The 17,866-nt window shown below is 51.5% G+C and overlaps 1 protein-coding gene across 2 annotated transcripts; it reads right to left on the reverse strand.

The window, feature by feature from the left end:
* Positions 1 to 484: 484 nt before the first annotated feature.
* Mst1r (macrophage stimulating 1 receptor) lies at positions 485 to 14,738 on the reverse strand. 2 transcript variants are annotated; one of them, XM_051204722.1, is made up of 20 exons: positions 13,247 to 14,738; positions 8,995 to 9,183; positions 8,783 to 8,911; positions 8,432 to 8,602; positions 7,971 to 8,128; positions 7,477 to 7,642; positions 7,246 to 7,382; positions 6,551 to 6,712; positions 6,365 to 6,458; positions 6,024 to 6,239; positions 5,796 to 5,942; positions 5,550 to 5,715; positions 5,323 to 5,424; positions 5,045 to 5,224; positions 4,607 to 4,687; positions 4,248 to 4,429; positions 4,056 to 4,165; positions 3,615 to 3,780; positions 3,090 to 3,226; positions 485 to 1,097 (listed from the first exon to the last, which is right to left on the reverse strand). In XM_051204722.1, the coding sequence occupies exons 1-20, from the start codon at positions 14,480 to 14,482 to the stop codon at positions 839 to 841; spliced, it is 4,188 nt and encodes a 1,395-aa protein (XP_051060679.1). In that variant the 5' UTR covers positions 14,483 to 14,738; the 3' UTR covers positions 485 to 838. The 2 variants fall into 2 exon arrangements, with proteins under 2 accessions (XP_051060679.1, XP_051060688.1); XM_051204731.1 differs by having other exon boundaries at positions 486 to 1,097; positions 6,024 to 6,236; positions 13,247 to 14,737.
* Between the last annotated feature and the right edge of the window lie 3,128 nt (positions 14,739 to 17,866).

Here is a 17,866-nt window from a genome sequence, read left to right on the forward strand (position 1 = left end):
GCGTCCTTGAGGGTATAAATAGCTGAGGAAGTTGGTCCTTCGAGCTTGGTTCCTTGCAAGTGTGGAGCTGATGCCTATCTAAGAGAGCTTCCCTCTCAAGGTTGCAAATGCAATGCTGGCAAGGACAGGAGGCAGGCGAGTGTGAATACCATGGCAGTAAATGCACATGCATGTGTACTACATAGGGAATCTAGGAGACCCGGTGAGGGGGGAGCAGTGCTAGTCTGAGCCCTGAAACGAATCAACTTGGCTGTTGCACACTTGGACACTCAACCTACCCTCTTGGTTCACCCACAAGATCTGGGCTTATTCACCCTCCCTATGCTCTGGAGCCTTCTGGCAGGCTCAGCCCCTTTAGAGCCACAGGGCCTTTGCACACGCTACTCTGCCCCAAATCGTTCATCTGAACTTAGTTTCTAATGGACTATTGCCACCTGAAAGACCTTTGGTAAGGATGTCACCTCCTGGGAGCCGCCTTTCAGCTCCCTAAAGCAAGCCTCCGCTCCCTCAATGTGCCTCCTCCTTTCTTTCACAGCATATACCATAATTTGTGCTAAAATATTTATTTCTTTTAGTGGTTTATACTGTGATATCTGTATGATCATTGCCGAGTCCTCTGTGCTCGGCAGGTAGGGTATAAAACAAACATTCCATAAATACATGCTACAAAAGGATTGCCCTCACTGGCTCATGCTGGAATGAGGGGCTTAAATGTGCTGTTTCCCACCTCCAGTAGCTTCAGAAAGTTAAAGGGAGGGGGTGTTCAATGCCCTTCAGCTTGTCATAGTCCAGAGGCCACTTAGCAGATATAGTCCCCATGGCCTACTGAGGGCTTAGGTCAAGTGGGCAGAGGTGGCTCTGAGAGAGGTCGGGGCCTTGATGTGCTTCTGTGATGCTGAGGCGAGGACTGTGGCGGCTCTGGCAGCACGTTTACATCATCCATGGTGCTGAGACCTAGGTTCACATAACCTGCGGACAGCTGCACGTAGTGGTCCCCAAGCAGAGAGCTCACTACCTGCTCTACTTCTATCACTAAGGCTCTAAAGGTGGGTCGTGCTGCTGGCTCAGCCTCCCAGCATTGCAGCATCACCTGGTACCTGTAAAAAGAGGGATGTCAGGTATAAGGTGTACTCCTTCCCACCCAGGGGTTCTGGGCAGCGGACAAAACAGAGATAAAGATATGTGATATGTGACAGGGCCTAGAGCCCCATCAGGACAGTGCAGGCCCTGCTCATCACTGAGATACCTGGCAGAGAGCCAGGCATCTCAGCAGTAAAGACTATGCCCTGGGACCTTATCCATGTGATCTTGGTGTGTTCTCTAACTTTTCTGTGCCTAGATGACACAGGGTAAAAAGATAGTTGCAAAATCCTCAGCACATGGCTAGTAGGCTCACAAGTGAATTGGATCATCACACCTTTTCCAGGTCGGATGTAAATTGAGGTTGGGCATGGTGGCACACGCCATTCCAGCAGTACTGGGAGGAAGAGGGATGAAGATAATGAATTCAAGATCAGCTTTAGCTACATGAGGGATTTGAGGCCAGCTTGGTCTACATAGTGATTTCTAGGATAGCCAGAGATACGTAGTGATCTCCTGTCTCAAAAACGAACCAGCAAACACATACCAGGCACAGTGTAACAAGCCTTTAATCCCAGAATTTATAAAGTTAAAGCAGGAGAATTAGCCTGCATTCAAGGCTAGCCTGGGCTACAGAGACCCAGTCTTAAAAACAAAAACAAACAAACAAACAAACAAAAAAAAAAAACTCTGCAGCAAAAAAAACTCTGGGTAAGTTAAACGGGGACTGAAAGAGAGATGCCTGGAGGAGCCCCAGCGGCACAGTGGTTCTGAAGCTGAGGTTCTGTAGGCTGACCTGCTGGATCCTAGAACATGCCTTGTCATCATAAGGATTGCATCCTGCCTTAATATAGTCTAAGTGTTTCAGACTGTCTGAGGGGAGTGTTGTTATAAAACCCACTTTACAGATGAGCAGAACTGAGCCCAGCAAGGAAAAGGGACTCTCCCTACTGAGTGCACCCTGCAGGGTGCCGCTTAGACCACCTTTATTTTCTCAGTGGCTGGGTGGACCTGCTGATGGCTTTTAGCTAGGCAGAAAAGAAAGACATTTTCCAATCTCACATCTGCTCACCAGGGACAGCCTGTATCAGTGACTGACTAATTCCTGGTGCAGAGACCGGGCAGCTCTGCTGGTCTCAATTTCAGCAGTCCTGTAGCGTGAGCTCCATCCCCCTCATGCTTGCCTCACAGCCACCCTCTCCCTCTGACAAGCCCTGTTTCCTTTGTCTCCCCCAAACCTACCACCGAAGCCCGCCCTCCTGCACATAGAAATCTGCACCTTAATCTGTACAGGGAGCCTGTCTTAGATACAGGCAGGCAGTAAAGTTAATTTCCCTTACTTCAAGCTGTGTGCATTAGTACAACAGATAACAGAAAGAAAGGTCAAGGCCAAGATGCGGAGAGCTCTGAGAACTACTCACACCCGTTCTGGAGCACAGCCTAGGACAGGAGTCGTCAGTGGCTCTACCTGTGACCTGGTTCTGTCTGTTCTAAGCGTGCAGACCTGAGCACAGCCTAGGTATGCCTGCTGATTAGGGAACCAAACATACCCCACGGGCACTGATGACACAGCTGCTGCCATCCCTGGGGAACGAAAAATCCCAACTACATGCAGGGAAAAAGCCCTGATCCAGCGATGCAGAGGGACTGGTGTGGGAGCTAACCAAACCTTTCTTTTGAGGTTGAATGAGTGGCAGAGATGGAAAACAGCTCTCCTCCCTTCCTTTGCAGGAGTGGGGTGGGGGAAAAGATCTGGGAAACCAAACCACTGGCCTCAACCCAGACTCTGAGTTGGAATGCTGTTACCATGGCAACCGCGAAGGCCTCTCAGAGTCCTTCCTTGCATGGAGGTGGGACCAGTACACAGATAAGTAAACTGAGTCCCAGAGAGGCTCCCTTTCCTGGACAACCAGAGGGTCAGACAAAAAGCCAGGCAGGACCTTGGTCTCTTCCCCCTCCTTGTCTCTGGAGCCTAGTCCTGCCCCCTCCATCTCCCTTTACATACTCACAGTGAATCGGGACAATACTCAGGCTGAGGCAGGCGACGGCCCTGAGCCAGGAAGCAAGTGAGGTCGAAAGGGTTGACATGTGGGTACGGTGGAGCACCCCGTGTTAGCAGCTCCCACAGCAACACACCAAATGACCACTGATGAAGAAAGGTGGTGAGACAGACTCAACTATCACCCCAAGTTAGGGGGCAGGTGGTTCCCCGGGTCCTCTATCAGAGTCGTCCACTGGAGACGAAGGACCCACCTCTGCCCAGACCTCATTCCTTAATACTGTACAGTTTCCTTCTTTCTGTCTCCCACAACTTCAGAGTTGTAAACCCTGGATTATTTATAAGGAAGGAATGAATTCACAGGTTTCATTTGCCCTGGCAGATACCAGATTCCATTTCACATTTGCCCAAGACAAATGAGCTATGGGGTTTGCCTAACTAACCTAGGGAGTGTCTGGGCTCAGATCATGCAGAAGCAAGGCAAGATACTCTAAGGCATGCAGATCAAATGGACCTGGAGCAGTGGGTACCTTACCACATCAGACTTGGTGGTGAATCTGTAGGTCTGAAGGCTCTCCAGGGCCATCCACTTGACAGGCAGGCGAGCATGACGTTGTTGTCGAACACTGTAGTACTCCTTGTCTAGGACGTCACGTGCCAGACCAAAGTCAGCCACCTTGACTGTGAACGACTCATCCAGCCTGAGAAGAGGAAATCGCACAGGAATTGATGTTCAGCTGGGGCTGTAGTTCAGTGGCAGAGCACTTGCCTAGGAACTGAGTGGCACCAGGTCTTGAGCCCACCTGTTCCAAGCCCTTCAAAGGACGTAAGAACCATACTGCCTAACCCCAGATAGACAGAAAGGGCAGCAGAGCAAAGGGGGGGGGGACTGGGTCCTCTCCTAAGGTGGCCTTTAACAGCTGTACATCCTCATAACCTGTCCCTTTGTTTCAAGCCAGCTACTTGAGTCACTCACATGCAGTTCCTAGCAGCCAGGTCCCTGTGCACAAACTTCTGCTCTGCCAGGTACTCCATCCCACAGGCTACCTGCAGGCCGAAGCTGATGAGGTCCTTCACAGTGGGGTTCTGAAGGCACATGGAGACTGGTGAGCATGGACAGAGGTGGGTGCGGGCTGGCACCGCCCACCCTGGATGGCAGAGCACTGACCCTCTGAGGGGAGCGAATGAAATGAAGCAGATCTCCGTGGCGCATATAGGGCAGCAGCACCCGGGGAAGCCCCTCTGGGGGTAGCACAATGCCGATGAGAGCCAGAATGTTGGGATGGTGTAGGCCGCGCATGAGCAGGCCCTCCCGCAGGAAAGCCTCCACCTCCTGGACCTCTGTAATGCCTGTAGGGTAAGCGTAGGTCAGGCCAAGGGCAAGAAGGCCCTTTACAAGGGTCAGATGGAGACAAAGGGAGAGAGGCTCCTCTCTAGGTTCACTTCATAAAGTGGCAGGGGAGCAGGAACAAAGGACCGCTCAGTCTGCGGTCACCCTTCTACCCACCCAGCCTATGCCTCACTTACGACTCAGTGATTTAATGGCACAGTGGATTTGGTTCTGTGCCTCATCTGTATATTCTCCGTGGTAGACAACACCAAAGTGGCCTAGAAAGAGCAAGACAGTAAAGAGGGACCTCAGTGCACAGACTCATGGCATGCCCTCTGTGACCAGCAATCTCGGAGCCCCAACCTGGCCTGTGTGACATTAAAAACAAGCAGCAGCCACACAATGGTAGGGCCATTTGCAGCCCTCCCATGCCCACTCATCCACGCCAGAAGCCACTGAAGATTAAATTCTCCAGAGATGAACGACATGGGGGCTCAGAAATAAGTAGTAGCCTCAGTGTCATACAAGTTAGTGAGTAGGCCAAGGCAGAGGCCACTCCAACTGTCCCTTGAGCACATGTCAATCTCAAGACCTCTCCTCTGCCCCTGACCCACCTCCCAATCCACCCCCCATACCTTTGCCAATGACTTGGTCACTATGGATGATTACTCGTTCATGGGGAATCAGTACATCCTTGACCTCGGCCAGGAGCGTCCTATCCAGATCCTCGAGCCGGATAGACTCTGTCCGAAGCAGTGGGACAGTTGTCCCATCCCGACTATCTGAAGATTCTTCGTGGCTCAGAGGTCCAGAAGCTGTATCATCAATGTCAGAGAATGTTGTTGGGGAGAGAGAGTGGGAGGCTTGTGGGGAGGGGCAAGCCCTGGCTCCTAGTGCCTCCCCAGCATCTCACCAAGGCCAATTCTGTAGTCAGAGCCAGAGTAGAATGTAGACAGGGACATGGCTGTGGGAGGTTGATCCGGGGATGACAAGTCATCCAGGTTGGGAGCAAGGACTGTGGAAAGACAGCCTGGTGGTGAACCTCTCCAAACTCCTGGGGACCAAGTTCCACTAAGGAAGTGTGTGAGACCCCAAGTCCTAGGGTTGCAGATGTTACAGTTCAGAGGTACAGGAGCTCACCTAGCTGCTTTTTCCGTCTCCGGGAGTTGAAGACCAAGGCAATGGCCAGCACAGCCACGAGCAGGATCAAGGCCAGCAGCGCTATAAGGAGTATACTCTGTGAAACCTTGCCTGGGCCTGACCGTATCACTTGGCCCAGGTTGTGACACCCACCATCTACACAGACCTGAAAGCAGACGGCAGTTTACGTCCAGACCGAGGCCCCTCGGCTCATGGTTTCCTGAAAGGGCCAGCTGTGTCACCTACCTGCAATGGGACACCATCCTTGCCAAGTTGCAGGGAGGGGGGCAGGGGGCAGACCACCACATCCCCCCGGAGCTCGTGTTGGCAGACTTCACCACCCACAGTCACGTTCACACTCACGCAGTCTGCCACGGTGCCAAGCCCAATATACTGCAGAGACAGTCATGAGGATGAACCAGAAGCTGGACTCTCTTAATCCCCCACCATCCCTTCCCTATTCCTTATACCTACCTCAAACTTAACTGAATGCTCTTCAGGCTTCAGAGGGGCTAAGCCAGCTCTGGGTGGACTGGGTGGGGGCAGGAAGCGAAAACCAGGCAGTGTGAAGCCAGCTGCTCCATCCCCCCAGACACTCAGGTTCCCTGTTGCCCACCCCTGAGGGTTTCGGATCACATATTCAGGCAGACGGCACTGACGCTGCTGTTCCAGATACTGCCCTGCACACTGCTGAGACCCACATGAAGGTAGTTAGGCAAATGGCCCACCCCTGACTGCGCCAGTCTCCTTAACCCAGGACATCAGGGACTGGTCCAGCCTTCCTCCCTCCTGGCCACCCTGTCCTCTCTACTCACCCTGTTCTGCACTGTGCTTTGTCCATCGTGGAACAACAGCGCTAGGTGCCACACCGAAGTCAGATGCTGGCCATGGATGGTGACTCGGGAGCCACTGTGGAGAAGGGTAGGGTAGTGGGTTTAGAGGACTCATTTAGAGACCCTCTCATGTCTTGGAGGCCAAAGTAGTCAAGGAGGTGGACTTACCTGTAGCCACAGTTGGGGCTGACGTCCAACACAATGGGATCTTCCTTGTAGTGAAAGGTCCAGGAGCCAGGCACCTCAGCACCTCCAATCTGCAGATGAACGGGGGCCCTGCCTGTGCCAGCTCCAGGAGGTGTGACACATAAAATCTGTTCCTCACTGACCCTGCAGGAAGGGGGGAAAGGTCTAAGGCTTGGTAGGCCCTCCGACTTCCTCTGTTGGTTGTCTTCCCCAGCCACCTACACTCCATGGGTCTGGAGAAAGGATGCTCCCAGTAAGACCTCCAGAAGGCAGAGAGATGGAACACGCTCCTGTACCCTTGGCTGGAGACAGTGGCCTCTATGGTGGGCTTTCCTGTCTCTGGATTGGAGGGGACAGCAGTTCCTTCTTGGACCTGATCCCTACATTGACCATGTGACTGAGCCTTCTTTCTCCACACTGGAAATATCTAGGTACCCACCTTGTGCAGCTCCCTGGGTGGGAACGGAAGAAAGGGTCTCACAAGGAAGGAGCTGCTTGGTTGATCCCATCAGGGATAGGACGTTGTATCTGAGACTTGAGGTGATCTTAGACAGCAGCCAGGAGGAACCTGATAGGTTCCCCTAGATATCGGGCCAATTCAGGATGCAGATACAAGTTGGAGCCTTCACAAGGGCAGGGGCCTGTGGCTTCCCATAATTTTATCTGGTAACACTTACTGTTCCAGCTGGCACTGAGTTCCATTGACCAGCACAGCTCGGCTGGTGCCTACAGACAGGCTCTGGCCTTCGAGGGTGAGATAAGTACCCCCAGCCCGTGGGCCGAAGTCAGGTTTTATTGATGTCAGCACTGGTTCCTAAGAGGATATGGAAATGGAACCTTTCATTCCAAGTCCACCCCTCTTGTATCATCCACTGGCCAAGGGCGAAGACCGAGCAGTGTGGACTCACCACGAAAGAGAAGCCTTCCCGAACAGAGCTTCCATCTACCCGGAAGTGCTTGCCTGCTGGCGTGTCGGTGATGAGAAGGCTAACATTTGTGGCTCCCGCTGCCTGGGTGACTACAGGCTCCAGCTCACACTCAAGTTCCTCTACAAACACCTTCTGGAACTCTGACCTGGGACACCAGGAAGGGCAAAATGAGGTCAGTCAGGGATCATCTAGGGCTGACTGCATGCCTGTCAGTCATAGGGCTTAGCTGAACCTAAGAATGGCACCTATGCCCATGCCGTTTTCTGACAGCAGACAGGATTGAATGGGACAGGAACTAACCTTGTCTAGTCCATAACTAAACATACAAGTAGGACACGTGCAGGCTCAAAAAGGGACAGAGACATCTTAGACACAAGAAGCCAATATAGCTTATCCCTACCCTTCACAGGACACAAATGGGGGGCTGCTTGATCACTCTCATCAGGATAGGGAAGGCGGGGACCAGTTTATACCTACGGCTTGAAGAGCCCTTAGACAGCAGTCGGCAGGGACTTTGGCCTACGGTGATCTGGCGTGTGCCCTGTGGTTCCACATCAGGACGCAGATAGAAGTTGGAGCCACATAAGGTGAGCCTTGTGCTGCCCCTTAGAGGTCCACTGTGAGGGTAGAACTGAAGTGGAGAGAACAGCCCAAGTTTTTGTGTGGGGTTGCACTCCGCCAGCCTCCCCTGCCTCCCCCAGAGTCCCCATCATACCCCTTGCCTATCATACTCCAGCCATTCTGGGTCACATGCTAGTCCCCGTTCAGACTTTTTCCTGCCCCTGAAGTCTTTCTGTGTGCCAACCATCCCCCTGACGAGAATGCCCTCCTTACGGGCATTTCGGAGTGAGTAAGATCGTGATCAGGCCCTTTTGATGCCCCCTCCTCCCCACTTGCCCCTCTGTTACCTGAGCCCTGCTGGGGGAAGCAGTACCTCAGTGATCTCAGGTGGACAGTGGTCCTGTTGCCAAAAGCCAGGACACTCTTCCTGCCGGCCACACCTGTCACCACACCAGCCACATCCCATGAAGCGCTGTGCCTTCAGGCAACGCCAACAGGTGAGAAAATGATGGCAGCCAGGACCATGGATAGGCACCTTGAAGACCTTGGGGTGACAAATAGGTAGCTCAGCAATGGCTAAAGGTAGAAACTGGGCCCCACTGTCCCTGCCGGTCCCCTTTGTAGATTACAGAGGTAAGAGCTGCATATCAGTGTCTCTCTGGGTTTGACAGAGAGGCTGTGATGCCACCACCTGAACCTCTAGTTCTGACCCTGCACACCTCACCTGGTCCCCAGCGGCAAAGAGCAGGTCATTCCCAAGGCGACTAACATCCCGCTGAATAGGGTGCCCACTGCTGCCCAGGGAGAAGTTGGACACATACAGCAAGTAATTGAATGATCTGGCTATCTCCACCTGTGATAGATCAACTATGAGAAAACCAGCAAGGGCAGGAGACAGGAATGCGGGGCCAGACGATGGTGGGGTAAAGGACCTACCTGTAGAATACGCCCATCTGCAGTGCCCATGTGGGCCACCGTAACATTGCCAAGGCGTGTCACGTGCAGTGCAGTGACCTTCACTGATCCTAACAGTCCATTGAATAGGTCCACACGTGAGAAGCCACTCCTGATCAGCAAAGGAAAATAGTGGCAGCGAAAGCTGGGGCTGGAGGCCTCTACACCAGGCTGGAGAAATCCAGGCAAGAGGAAGAGTCAGCATTCAGGACCATTCACGGATGCTTTGGGGCTTTTGCCAGTGATTACAGCACCTCCAAACTACTATCCCTTACCTTGCTTGACTAGAAGGGGCCTAGAGCCTGCCCCTCACCTACTACCACCACGCTCATAAGCTCTTGGAGATAGCTAGGGTAGGGAAGAAAAGAAAGGCCCATTCTAGAGAGCCAGATCTCCTACTGAAGGGACCGTGGTCAGCTTGAGAGTAGTGAGCACAGCTCTGGTAGGACTTCCTCCCTTCTCCCATTCCCTCTGTCTTGCTAAAAACCATTAGATTACATTCCTGAAGCTAACCACCAAGGTCTATTCCCTTATTTGGCCACTTCCTCCTCTTGAGGTTGACTGTCAAAGTCCAGCAATCAGAAGCCTCCTTTGTTTCACATAATTAACATGTCCACTTAAAGTTAAACACCTCATCCCAACCTAGGGTTTCCCCCTTTACCCCTCTGGGACAAATACCCCTGCCCTGTATCCCTTGTCCTCTTCACCTTCTCCCCCACCCCCTATCCCCTCTACCACCTAATCCCAGTCCATTCTAACACAGACCTCCCCTTCTGCTCTTAAAAATTACACCCGCCAGGTCATTTGCTGCTGTTGCCTGAGTCAGAGAGCAGCCACTTTAACATTTTTTTCCTGCTTAATAAAGGATCTCTCTGTGAAAACAGGTGTTTGCATGTGGTTTGTGCCTAATCCGGGGCCAGGGAGGCAGTCCTTGCTGTGTGGGAGTCCCCTTCACCTCCCTTGCCCTGCTTTGTCCAATCTGATGATGAATTATGGAGTCCTGTAGACCCAGTGGGTCCTCATATTCATCCATTTATCCAAGGCCTCACAGCCCGCAGATCCAAGTCAGAAGCCCACACTCTTAACCAGAGTACTCTCATGCCCCCTGCTGGCTCTACTCTGCCTTTGTGGGTGCATCTTAGCAAGCGTCCCTTCTGGACCTCAGTTTCCCTACTTGTATAGGGGACTGAATCCTGAGGTTAAGTGGCTTCCCAAGACTGGCTACCTGGTTCCTTTCCTTGAGACTCCATAGATCCTTCAGTTACCTATATCTCCCTCATGTATATAAAACAACCCCAAAAAATCAAAAAAACAAAAAAACGAAACAAAAAAAAAAAAAAAAAAAAAAAAAAAATCAAGGCTCCATGACATGATAGAGCCATGCTCCATATTCTCAAAGTGAGTTCCAGGACAGCCAGGACTGTCACACAGAGAAAGCCCATCTCAAAAAGCCAAAACAAAACAGAGAAGTTGGGAGACACAAACCTCTCCCTTGCTCTTAACCAGGATCTGTAATTCTTAGGACAGGGTTGGGAATGGTCCTGGGAAAGTAGGAAGCCAATGTATGTATGTAGCATGCTGGGGTTGGGGTAGAATAACAGGAAGGACCAGGAGAGAGCCCTAGGTGTTCAGAATCTCCTTCAGTTCAGAGAGTTAACCCATCCCAGTGATAAGCAGGGTCAGAGAGGAGGAGGGGCAAGAGCAAGCAGTGTTGAGTCCAGACACCCCACCTGGGCCTATATTCTGTTTGGGTGGGGACTGGGACTTTGTCTTTACTTGAGAAGGAAAGGGGCCTGGCCCTAACCAGAAGCTTGCCAGGTGTTCTCATCATGACTCAGGGACAGGTGGGGCTTTGGCATTGAGAAGAGGCACTAACTCATAAGAACACAGCCCGGTTTGCTTGCCTCTAGGCCCTAGCATCTTAGCTATGGTTCCCAGGACTGACTAAGGTCTCTAGCCCTAGACTTAAGTGTCCTATTCCCCACAGCTGTTCCACCCCTTATGAACTCTTGTAGGAAGGCACTAGCTTTTAGATAAACCATTATGGGTACACAGTGGCTGCTGCCTGAGTGGAGACATACTTAGTCATTGGACAAACATTGATTTACATATCTTCAGAGACTTGGCATATCTCCATACCTAGAGCCTGCAGGCGAGGCGAAGATTAGTTCTTCTGGTGCCTGGCACTATTCAATCATGACCCACTCCCCTCTAGCTAAGTTGGAAGAGGTTCTGATTTCCCATCTAGATTCAGACAAAAAGTTCTCACTCCCAGGGTTTCTCAACCTAAATGTACTCAGCTGAGGAAGAGGCGATAAAGACCCCCCACTCCAAGGCTAGGGATGTTGTTCAGCAGCAGAACACTTGCCTAAGATGTCCAAGGCCCTGAATTCAATCTCTAGTATTGGAGGAAATAAATAAATAAATAAATAAATAAATAAATAAATAAAGAAAGAAAGAAAGAAAGAAAGAGTTAGTACCAGGCCTGGTGCATGCTTGTAATACCAGCACTGAGAGTCAAAGGCAGGAAAATCTTAAGTTCAAGGCCAGCCTGAGTTACATAATGTATTCAAGGCCAGCTTTGACTTATATAGCAAATCCTGTCTCAAAAACAAACAAACAAACAAAAAGTCTGAAGATATAACCCATGGTAGAGGCTTAGCATACTTGAGGCCCTGGTTATGGTCCTTCAGGTTCTAAAAGAAAAATGAATTCCTCCTGGGTGTGAATTCTGTACCTGCAAGGAATGAACGGAAGCTGGGGATCAGCCTGTCAAGAGCAACCCAGCCACTGCCAGCCCTGGTGGCACAAGCTTTATAGCTCTAACTACTCCAGAGGCTGAAGCAGAAGGATTGCAAGTTTAAGGACTGACTGGGTTTAGAGAGTGAGTTCAAGCCCAGCCCTGGCAACTTCAGTGAGACTCTCTTTCAACATTCAAAGTATAAAGGGAGAGGAAGGCACTGGAGACACAGTTCAATGGTAGAGCATTTGACTAGCAGATGTGAGGTCCCAGGTTCGACTCCCAATTCCTAGTGTATCTAAAAGGGGTGTGTAGTGGGGGGGGGCAAACAAAAAAATTGTCACAGCTGAGCCAAGGGCACTGTGTGGCCAGAAACTCCAAGGATATAGCTATGGGCCAGTTGATAGAAGGCAACTCACCGAACACTTCAGTCAACCTTTTTTCTTGCCCTAATCTCTCAGTAGTCTTAGGTGTGAGGCTATTTGAATGGTTTCAAGGAGTTCTTGTTTTCTTAATTTTGACCCTCAAACCCAGACTTCACATCTCCTAGGCCCTACCACTAAGTTAAGCCCCTAGTTAATGCCCTCAAGGTAGCATTTTAAAGACATCCTGTTTCCTGTTTGTTTTTTTTTTTTTTTTCTGTCCTTCCTCCCTGACATGATACACAGGCTGTAGGGCCTCCTGCCTGGGGCGGGGCCTTGGCTGCAGTGACAGAAAGTCCAGGGTGGACCAATTCCAACCAGCCCTTCCTACGCCTTTACTCATCCTCATTGCTTATAGTTGCTTGCACAAGACTGGGGTGAGGTTTCCCAGAACCTTCTATGTCTGAGTTGAAACTGCCTTTCCACTCTGTCCCAGATTTTCCTGTAATGACCCTGTGGAGAATGGGTTAGTAAATCACAGAGCGTACAGGCTAAAAACCCCCAGACTTCCAAGGCTCCCCAGAACCTGTTTGGGTGGCAGGGTTCTCTGGCAACACTGTCTCACCATCTCTGGAAGGCAGAGCAACAGAATGCCTTCATCGAAAAGGGAAACTATATTGGTAAGCAAGCAGCTGTGGGTATTTGATCACCAGCATCTGCCGTGTAGGTTTTGCATTGCGTATGTTTCTTCTCTCTGTGTCCCTGAAGGCGTGGGTGGTGGGCAGGTTGGAGGGGATCATTTGACCTGGAATGTGGAAGTTGTGCTGGCAGAGGCAACTACGATGTTAGACCCTCCTCACATAACCAAGGAAAGTACCTTAAAAAATCAGATGACAGGAAGGGTGACAGAGCAAAATGAGGCAGAGGCATGAGCCTCATGCTGAGATGAACTTCCAGCTTGGCCCTTATCTGCCTGCTTCCCCGCTACTTCCAGCACTAGGAACTGGGGAGAAAAACTGCTTCATTCTGCCTGCCTTCTCCCACCCAGGCCCTTTGGGTGATAGCAAGGGAATGGCCGGTATTTCAGCCCCACAGAGTACTCACAGGTCAGGGGCCCGCTCTTTCTGCTCACCGGATTAGGGCAAAGACTGGGTGCCTGGAAGAAGTTGAGACCTCTCCAGGGTCGAGGAGAGGTTGCAGAGTCACAACAGTGTTCTACGCCCTTTTCAATCAGGGCGTCCAGCTGGTAAATGGGGAAGGCACACACAACAGAGTTGGGACCCGTGCCAGAGCTACCATCCCTGACAGACACAAAGACCCCAAATAGCACTTCCTGGCCCTCCGAGATGCTCAGCTCCACAGCCAGTTTGGCATCCACGGGAGCAGAGTGGGCTGCCTGAAGCACTGGGTAGGGCTGCGTGCTCTCTGGAACTCCCCGACGCCGGCGTTTGGGTGCAAAATGACAATCCAAGACCATCTCCCGGTAGTCGCCCATCTCTGGCTCTATAGCATTGAGTCGGGCCAGACGAGTTTGCAGGGCACTGGGAGGGCTTGTGACACTGGTAGGTTGCACAGTCAGAAAGTAGACAAAGTTTCCTGAGTGGAAGCTGTGCACATATTCAATACGGTAGGAGGTCAGATATTTGGGCAGCACAGACAGCGAGGGAAAGCCTGGTTGGAATCCAGAAGCATCAGCCTTAAGGCGACGGATGGACACTGACCGTGGACTAAAGCTAGTGGCCAACTCTGGGTCTAGTGAAGATGCCACATAGAAGTAGGAGGCATGGCCCTGCTCAACCACGGTCACACGCGTGCCCAGGGGACTAGCCACACAATCTGGGCATGCCTCGGGCTGGTTATTGCTTGCTGAGAAGAGGCAGGCTGGTGCTGCCAAGTGCAGGGCTTTCTCCCGAGTTTCCAGCTCATGCAGGAAGCAGCGTCCCTGTAGGGTTGAGCCACAGCTGATCAAGGCTGGCAAACCCGGCTCTATCACCAGCACCAGTGTGTCCGTGTCATTTGGTGGTCCATGAGGGCCTGGACCACAGCTCGCACAAGTCTGGCAACCTGGATCTCCGATAGGGCCGGTGGTCAGGCTCTCTATATACTGCAGGTCAGGCCCAAGCACGTGCAGGCGATTGCGTGTGGCCACAAACACCGCACTCCCAATTTCACTGTCCTCGTAGGCTGCCATGGCTTGTACCTGGCCTCCAGCCGGGAAGCTGGGGACCTCGTACTTTACATTAAAGTTTCTGGAGGCTGAGAAGGGTATTCGTGGACACTGCCAATCCAGGTTGGTGGACACGGCCGGCAGCCACAAAAGAAGCATTAGCAGCAGAGAGGACTGTAGCAGCAGCAGAAGCAGGCCCATTGGGACTGAGCTGGAACTCTCGGGAATCTCAGAAGATCCAGGGGACCAGACTCAGGTCCGAGCTGAGACCAACACCATTAAGCAGAGGTACTGAAAGCTCCTGGGCAAGCTGACCCTTCTGCCCTGGTCCCTGGCAGACCCACCCTTTCCCCCTGCCCTGCGGTCTGAGCACCTGGCAGTGGACTCACCGGCAGGGCAAGGGCACGATCACCTCACCTGCGGGCCCCAGCTGCTGCTTCTAGCTGCCACAGCTACTTGGATCAAAGTCTCCAAAGGCTCTGGGCCCCGTGGGTGCGGCCGGGTTGGGGGCGGGGCTACGGGCGGAGCCACGTAAGGCTCTGCTCTCTCTCTCCAGCCCCGTCTGACTCTTTCCAGCCCTGAGGAGACTATCTCCTGTATCCTCTCTTGGATGTGTATTTCTCGTTGGTCTGTGGGTGGGTGTGAGTGGAGTGGCCTGAGAAGGAGTCCTCCTGATCCATCCTATTCCCCTACAACCCACCTGGTTGAGGTGAGAGAGAATGCTTCAGGGCAATATGACCCTCATTCACAGAGACACCCTCAGACACCAGTTCTCACCATGTGGGGAACGGAGACCAGGAAGACACAGAAGACCAGGGTGATGTGTGGGGCTCCAGAAAGGGTACCACGGGACACACCTTGTGTGGGCAGGTACCATAATTCCATGTGCCTATTTGGAACAGTGTCAGAGGAAGGTGTGTTGTGCACTGTCCGGTCTGCCCAGAGCCATAAGGGTTAATGGAGTCTGGCCCCACCAGCTGGATAATAGCGGGAGGTGACTTATGTGAAGATCCAGCCCTCTAGCTCTGTTGCTGTGGCCCCAGTATGTGGAAGTATGGAAGGGTTGGTAGTGGTAAATGGCTCTCCCCTAGGGCCTTGTGGGAGAATAATCTCTGACTTCCGGGCACCTCTGGTCTGCTCTGAGCCTTGTTTTGTGGGCTTAGTCTCTGAAACAAGAATGTAATTCTGGTTGGTTTGTACTTAGAGTCCTTTTACCAGATCGGGTGGGTGAGTGAAGCCCATTCTGCTTTGCCATCTCCCTCGCCTGGACTTCAGCAGCTATCTCTTGGCAAATGGTCTTTCTCGATACCTGGGGGTGATGGGGGGGGGGGAGTGGCTTTCTTAGCCTGACAGTGAGCCTGGGCTCCAGGGGGCTCTTCACAGGGTTGGCTATAGGTAGTTGTGAGTACCAGGGTAGCAGAGGCTGGGGGCTGGGGAGGGAGAAGTTTAACAGAATTCAGGGGATCTTTACTCTTTCACTCCCCAGCCAGTACAAACCCTCTGCCTGCATCCGCTTTCTAACCTGACCTTAGTGAATGTCTCCTTTCCCCTTCATCCTTTCAAAGTTGGGATGCTGTTACCCTAGGATGACTTTTTAAATACCTTTAAAAAAACATTATTTAAACTCATCAAAAATATGGAATGCATCACAGATTTGTGTGTCCTCCCTGCTCGGTGGCCATGCTAACCTTCTCTATTGTGAGGAGGCCTTTGACACCAAGCCTGTGTCGGATGCATATCATAGGTCACCAAGAGCCTGGGCTATACACACCCAACAGTTAGTTCATTCTATTCCTCCATCCCCAGAGTAGGATTTCCCCTCCTTGAGCACCTGGTAACTGACAGGAAATGGCATATGGAGCAGCCATAGAGAATACTATACCCAAGACATCATAAAAGGTGCTCTTTTTCCTAAGTGGAACTGGCCCAGAAATGAATACATACACAACACAAACCATGGCACCCTTCCAGTGTTCCATAATCAACATGTCTAAAGATAGTCATGCAGAGAAGAACTGAAATACTCCCTACACAGCATCCAGACAGGGGCTCTTGTGAATGTGGTCCTGCCTCCAGAGATTGTGAGACATTTCTGGGTACTGATGGGGACTTCACAAGCTTGTTTGGATAGTCTTGCCCAACCCGTTTGGAAGTTAATTGGTTCTCTGCTGCCACCATGTGGCCATGATGGTGACCCCCTCCCTCCCAGAACAATGCACCCCTTCAGGGTAATTTGTTTCTCAACTGTGGGGTCCACAGGAGAACCCTTTCATCTGTGGGTTCTGCAGGAGCTTCAAGCTAGATATAGGGCCCTTCAGTGTTAAGTATGAGCACTCCTAAGGTAAACTCACTGCATTTGGCCTATTGCTAGCTGAGGATTTATTTAACTACTCCGAGATCATCTTACCTCAAAGCAATGCTCTCCATGGGCTCAGACCTCTCTGAACACTGCTTCAGAGGGTTAGGACTAGTCTTCTCCAGCCTTGAAATCAGGGGTTTCTCTCTAACTACGGTAACCACATCAGACTGCAGCTCTAAGTGACTGGCCCGGTGTAGTTTTATCCAGAGGTTGAAAACCCCTGGACTTGTGAATTCTGTCAGTTTCACTGCAGAGGAGTTCTATATCAGGTTCTTCTCTTTGCAAATGTTGGTGCCTCTGTTAGGAATACCTCATTTATTTTCCTGTCATCTAATCCTTGACCTCCAAATAGATAAACCCCACACTCCTAGGTGCCTACTGTCCTAGGTACCAATGCTTATCTGTGATACCCTTTTCCTATCCCTGAGCAAAAGTGATGTTGAGCTAGAGAAGAGGTGAATATCTACAGATGCTAGAGTATCTGCCATCAACACTCAGGGGCCAACTGCAGATCAGAACAACCGAGGATGCCTGTCTTCACATCACCCTGGTTCCAAAGGGTTGATCTGACATGCCTGGTCAGGAGCAAGCTGAAGGAAAGCACAAAATAGGCAGGAAAGAGACCTAGGGCATATGTGCAGGGTGCACACTAAGCCTGCTTCTGAGAGTCTTAGGAGACTGGGAGGGTGGCCAGTTGCCATCTTAAGTCTAACACAATCTAGGTTGAAACCAGTATTAGAGACTATGCTGACAATGAAGTACACCTGTCAAGCTGCATCCTTAACATGGCCGTGTTAATCCACACATGTCGTTCTCTGGTGTGGTTTTTAGTGGCAAAAGCAATGGTGGCCCTGTTTTCAGGGTCTGCATGGAGGTAGCTTTGACAGCCTGAAGGCCACATTATCAGGCAACTCTCTTTAGGTAAGCCCTTTGCTTCTTTGATCAGTGAGATAGTTAAGTTGGAGCAGGACCAGGAGAGCTCCCCATCCTTCTGTACTGTGCCCTGGGTTGCCCCAGGGTCTAATGGTAGAGTGAATGGAACTAGTCCTTTCCTGCTGAGCCATCTCAGAGTACCCACACTATTGCATGGAGGACAGGCTGAGAAAGAGGGAGACTGAGGACAGCCCAGCATATCAAGTGACCTTAAGGTAGATTTACTTCCAAGGGCTCTAGAGACCAAGTGGGCTTCCTTTGGCTCATTCTTCAGGAGCTGTTATGACAGACAG

This window comes from Phodopus roborovskii, unplaced genomic scaffold, assembly GCF_943737965.1.
Source record: "Phodopus roborovskii unplaced genomic scaffold, PHOROB, whole genome shotgun sequence".
Taxonomy (NCBI): domain Eukaryota; kingdom Metazoa; phylum Chordata; class Mammalia; order Rodentia; family Cricetidae; genus Phodopus; species Phodopus roborovskii.

Bases quoted from the DNA above. Each gene is read 5' to 3' on its own strand.
- Mst1r (XM_051204722.1), bottom strand. From the start codon at position 14,482: ATGGGCCTGCTTCTGCTGCTGCTACAGTCCTCTCTGCTGCTAATGCTT. The intron at 3,781-4,055 runs GTGAGTGACTCA...TCCTCTTCTCAG, and splicing joins CTGGCTGCTAGGAACTGCAT to GCTGGATGAGTCGTTCACAG. The intron at 1,098-3,089 runs GTGAGTATGTAA...CTCTTTTTACAG, and splicing joins GAGTATTGTCCCGATTCACT to GTACCAGGTGATGCTGCAAT.